This window comes from Mercurialis annua, linkage group LG5 (assembly GCF_937616625.2).
Source record: "Mercurialis annua linkage group LG5, ddMerAnnu1.2, whole genome shotgun sequence".
NCBI classification, from domain to species: domain Eukaryota; kingdom Viridiplantae; phylum Streptophyta; class Magnoliopsida; order Malpighiales; family Euphorbiaceae; genus Mercurialis; species Mercurialis annua.
In genome coordinates this window covers 45,276,193-45,281,665 of record NC_065574.1, presented here as the reverse complement: position 1 = coordinate 45,281,665, position 5,473 = coordinate 45,276,193, and the positions used below count along the sequence as shown (strand labels likewise).

General features: G+C 34.3%; 1 protein-coding gene across 1 annotated transcript; it reads right to left on the bottom strand.

Annotated features, from left to right (window-relative positions):
• Positions 1-2,044: 2,044 nt before the first annotated feature.
• Positions 2,045-4,873, bottom strand: LOC126683036 (lysine histidine transporter 1-like). The gene is made up of 7 exons (XM_050378855.2): positions 4,660-4,873; positions 4,159-4,542; positions 3,414-3,807; positions 3,194-3,299; positions 2,999-3,090; positions 2,614-2,682; positions 2,045-2,529 (listed from the first exon to the last, which is right to left on the bottom strand). Exons 1-7 carry the CDS (start codon positions 4,863-4,865, stop codon positions 2,431-2,433), a joined length of 1,350 nt encoding a protein of 449 aa, XP_050234812.1. The 5' UTR covers positions 4,866-4,873; the 3' UTR covers positions 2,045-2,430.
• Positions 4,874-5,473: the final 600 nt, after the last annotated feature.

Below are 5,473 nucleotides of genomic sequence, written 5' to 3'. Positions count from 1 at the left end.
TTAAAAAAGAATTGTCATATATCTTATCTCGATCAATTCCAGATAACAGATTTTGGTTAATTATTAGAGGTCGACTGTATTGTACAGTTAAACCATTTTGTAACGAATTAAAGTTGAGTTATCAAATTGCAATTCTGGCAAAATTCAGTAACCTCCAGAATCTATTACCCATCAATTCCACACACAAATCTAACCTTCTGTTTCTGAGATAAATGTTATGGAATCTGATGGAAAACACAATATATATCATCAGCATCATTAAAAACTATAAAAATACAAACAAACATGTAAAGTTGTATGCCATTCAGGAGATTGAAAAACACAACAGAAAAACACTATGACGTAAAACATAACGTTACTACCGATAACTTAAGGCACTCTTTTTTATGTAAGGGAATACAGAAAAGAAGAAGAAACATATTTTTTATACAATCAATTGTAGAGAAAAAATAAAAGAAAGAAAAAGAACAAGGTAGATAGATAACATAGATGATCAACGCTAAATTACTAAAAGAAAGCCTCTAATGTGCATGAACGCTAACAGAACCCCTACCAAAGAAAAATTCCGTAATTTTAAGTATGAAGTGCTAAAGAATCAAAAAGGGACAAAACACGCCTGAAAACATCAGACCTCTGGGATCATATTCAACATTTTAGACATATAATTATAAAATTTGTTTATAGTAATTCTTTATGTAAAATTCTTGTATAAAACTACTAACATGTTGCAAAAGTCTTCACACAAGATGTGTTATCCAAAAAGTAAAATCAGCACAACTGCAAAAGTGAGCTGATTACGAATGAAACCACCAAGATGCAGGTGATTTTATACACAAGATGTTTATCCACAACACAAATGAGCTGAAATGAAAATTAGAATTCGCACCTACAGTGAAAAAAGAACAGTCAAAACAAACTGAGAGATTTGATTTTATTTGTAAACAAAAACGAACAGACTGCTGACAATTAGTTAAGCAATGAAGAGAGAATCATATAGATTCGAGAGTTTAGAGAGTGAGAGCAGAGAGATCTTTGTACCCTACTAAACTGAATCAATCAGAAAAGTAAGAGTGTTTATTCCACACAACGGATGTGTCACGTCATTTTTACAACAAGCCAATAATCATTTGCGATAGGAAATCTTTATTTATTGCTTATTTTTTTATCATTAAATATTTACACATGGCTAACGTCCCATTTGTTTGTTGCACGAATGACGTGGCGCAACCGTTGCGTTGTATAATTATTCGAAAAGTAAAACAAAACCAATACACAATTTAAAAGTAAAAAGTAACACAACACGTGAAAACGAACATGCTGAGCCTGCATTGCAACTACAATTCATAAATAATACACAATTTTAATATTAAAGTAACTCTTTTTTGTTTTTGGCCACAAACAGTGCTAATGCAACTTTAGCTTAAAAGTAATTAAGCTTACTTCACACTGAAGAACCAAAACGACAGCTTATCAGTTCATAACTTTATTATGTCCAAACAATAAAATTATGAAGATGGGGAGTTGATTGAAAAATAAAAACCTTTGAAACTTGTCAATTCAAGGCAGTTCTTTTTCAAAAACAACATAGGCGTAATTTTAGGTAAAGATTTGCTGACTTGGACACCTGATGAGTGCCACGTGTCATGCCACGTCAGCAAAAACGCCACTAAAAACTTACCGTTGTTGTTTTTGAAAAGAAACGCCCTGAATTGACACGTTTTAAAGGTCGTGTTTTATTTTGAGATTTCGTGTAAAGATAGTGATTTTATATGTAATTAACCCTATATTAAATGCATTGGAGATGGCCCACTCAAACCAAGGTTGCAGTAAATTTTTATTCAAAATAGATTGTCAAGGTGAAAGTAAAACCTTTGTTCCGCATGAATCCAATATCTCAAAGTAAAATTTGAGCCTACAAGGGAAATTTAACCTCGTAGAGATCAATTTTCCGTTCTCAATTGATGACCAATATGAGCTCGAGCACATGTCTTTTACGGTAATTAATATCAAACACACGGAACTTACATTTAAATTTTAGGTATACGAGCAAATACTATATGTATATACTATAGAATTTCTCTTGTACACACCTTTTTCTGAAGCACATCCTGAATATATGCACATTTATCAGAAAACATATTGTATTTGTCCTAAAAAACTTAAATTGCCAAATCCTTTTAACTAAAACAAATAACGAAAGAAAAGGGGACAATATATGCAACACTGGTTCAACAAAGAAAGAAGAAACACTTTAAAAACCCTATAAAAAACCGCAATTCGATAGTTCTGCAGTCATCGTTTCTGTATACGCTCTGAAAACAGATTGCCAGTGTTCTATCCGCTTTGTTCGTAATCAAGACAACCCGCATCATTTGGTGAAGCATCGGCCTTTTTGTAGCAATCTGCTTCATACTTGTTGGGTTGGATGATCTATGAGTAGAATTTGTAGTCCTTGGCTTGAAGTATGATTGACCTCAATGCTCCAATGGGTGACACAATCATCAAAAGAACACCAATTACAATGCAAATCTGCCAATTGGAAAGAGTGAAATGTGAGAAAATGTAACTAAGTTTGAAGTATGGTATTCATAATGAAACTTAAAAGTAACTTACCCAGTTAGTCCACCAAGATAATCCGAACTTCCTTGGTTTGTAGATGGACAGCCACATAATGCAGGGCAACTGAAGAATGAAACAAACAGGACTTAGCATCTTTACAGCAACGAAATGGAAATGCCGAAACAGGAAAGGGTAACTATATTATTCATAACCACTGATCGGATATCGAAAAAGTTAAGGATTAGTAATGCTTTTTGGAAATCGGAGTTTTGGAATTTCAAATGCATTTGTGAAAACGCTAACAAAATGCTGAAACTCTTTTGAAGTTTTAAAAGTTTTTCTGAAAACGGAATCGAAATGCTGAAATGTAGGACTCGACAAGTTTCCATACAGCATAGCATGAACTCAAAAGCCAAAGAAATAGTAATTGAGGACTTACGAAGTATGTTGTTGGGGCGAAAGCAAATCCACCGAAGAATCCAAGTAGTCCACCAAAGAAAGGGAATGTAATGGCAACAAACATAGTAAAAGCTGCAAATTTGTTTAAAGAATTGATGTGAATCAACTATCTCAATGTAACTCCATAAATTCTACTGAAAAGTAAAAAAGTCATTGCAATCTTAAGTTTACTTACCAACGTATAAGTTTCGTACGACGAAACGAAGAATCAGACTCGGCTTGAAGTTCAATTTCTTCACCAATAAAGTTTCCATCATGTCGAAAACCGGCATTGCATAAATCTGAACGCAGAGCAACAACGTAGAAGAAAAAGAAAAAAGATTAAACAAACTGCAATTCTTAGGAACAGCAGAAGATTAAAATCAGAAAGAAAAAAACAAGTTCTGAGTCAAAACCTGGTAGCTTCCAATGACATGAACCACAACAAACATGTTAGCCATAGCAATGAGCCAAGCTGGCTTATTGAGAGAGATAAGGATGTTGTCTTCAATTGCATTTCCGTACACATAATAGCCGATTAAAGCAACAGGGAAGTAGCACAATGCCACGATAATATAGGCAGCGATGACTCCTTTCCGCATAGGCACTTTCGATGGTACTTCCGGTGTGGATGGGATTGTAGCTTGAATCTCAAGAACTACATTGTGACCAGCATAGGCAAAAGCAACATCACCCAAAGCACTAAAGAAGTTAAACATTGTTCCTACAGCACTTTTTGCTTTGTGGCCATATTCCGCATCTGGCTGAACACCCTTATGCAATGCTCCTGCCCATGCTATGGTAGAGTAACTGCAAGCCAACATACATGTCGATTTCATATTAACACGTTTGCTTCCAAAAGAGCGAGTTTTCAAAAACGAATTCAAAACACATAATTGTCGAATCTTATGTTTCAGCGGTTTGTTTTCATGTCTGCAAACCCTTCTGTAATCGTAGAACTTTATAGTTACAATGTATTCTTGTAAAAATTATCGCGTCGCCCCTTTTTTGTTTCAGCATTTATCGTTTCTACGTTTCTGTTTCCATACAACACTATATAGCATGGAAACAGAATTGCTGAAACAGAATTCATAAGCATTTTTATAAACGGAAATGAAACGCGAAAGACGTCGGACTTGATAAACAGGAAATAAGGAGAACCTCAAAGACATGACAGCAGCTGCCAAAGAGACACTAGCAATGGAATTGAAGTTGGGAAGATGAGAGAGTACGAAGTGAACGGTGGCGAAGATCATAATGAAATAAGTTTGTTTGATTTGTTTGCAATCAGGACACACAAGATCATGGAATTTCTTCAATGATTTGCCGCCAGTAACCATGTAGACAATGCAGGAACCAACTTCAACAACTAATTGTTGAGGCACCACTATGTAGAGACCAAGCTTTTCACCGAAGGCATGTTGGCCAAGCTCATGATACCTATCGAACCTTTTTCCTGGAACCATCTCATGCATCTCAACCATTTGCCATAGTGTGTATAGTGTTATAACCCATGACAGCACTAACACAGCAACACCAGGACCCCTGCAAACAGAGAATGTTATATTAATATAATCAAAACAAATTAAGACACCAAAAAATAGATTTAAAGAAATTGAAGCACTAATGTTATAATTTAGCCTCTAGACAGAGTTGACATACCATCCAAGCTCTGACATGGCATAAGGAAGACTGAGGACACCAGCTCCAACCATAGCAGTGACATTGTGAAAAGCTGAATACCACCATTTTGCATTTCTTGATGATGTAATTGGAAGCCAGTCATCAATTGCCTTTTGTCTAGCTGCTGCTTCTTGATCCTGCCATTCATCACCATTATCAAATTTATTCGCCATAATATAACACATTTAATTCAAAAATTATTATATAGATCAAAATTAGCCATACTTTTTAATGTCATGCATGGATTTAGCAAGTAATTAAGGACAGGTCAATCTTGTGAAGATAATTTCCTTGTACTTCTTTTGTTCATCTTTATCATGTATTAATTATTTTTATCTATATGGAATGTAAAAATCCAAAGAATCTTTTTTATTGCCATAGATAAATATTACAATTACCATAAAACAATGGGAAATCTTGAAAAGGCTAAAAGACAAGAAATTTGCAGTTTTTGCAGAGCCGAATAAAGAAAAATATTCATGGTGATCAATTAAAAATTTCATATAGGTAAACAAAATGATTCCAACATATATAAAAGGTAACTTCTCACCTAAATTCATTAATTATAATATTAACTATTTTCCAATTTTACTATTGACTTAAATTCCGACTGATTTTCTTCCAAGCTCATATGGAAATCAGTCACAAAACCACCACTCGCAGGCAGAATCGTGCGTTTATCCTAATCGGAATTGATCGGAACACGATTTTAAGAAAATCCAATTTTGAATTTTAACATATTAATATAAACAATTATATTCGCGTCCGATAAAATTTTCTGACTAAACCACTC

Coding starts and splice junctions, on each gene's coding strand:
- LOC126683036 (XM_050378855.2), bottom strand. CDS start 4,865: ATGTGTTATATTATGGCGAATAAATTTGATAATGGTGATGAATGGCAG. Junction 3,300..3,413: donor ATGTCATTGGAAGCTACCAG/GTTTTGACTCAG, acceptor CTCTGCGTTCAG/ATTTATGCAATGCCGGTTTT. Junction 2,683..2,998: donor TCGCCCCAACAACATACTTC/GTAAGTCCTCAA, acceptor TTCATTCTTCAG/TTGCCCTGCATTATGTGGCT.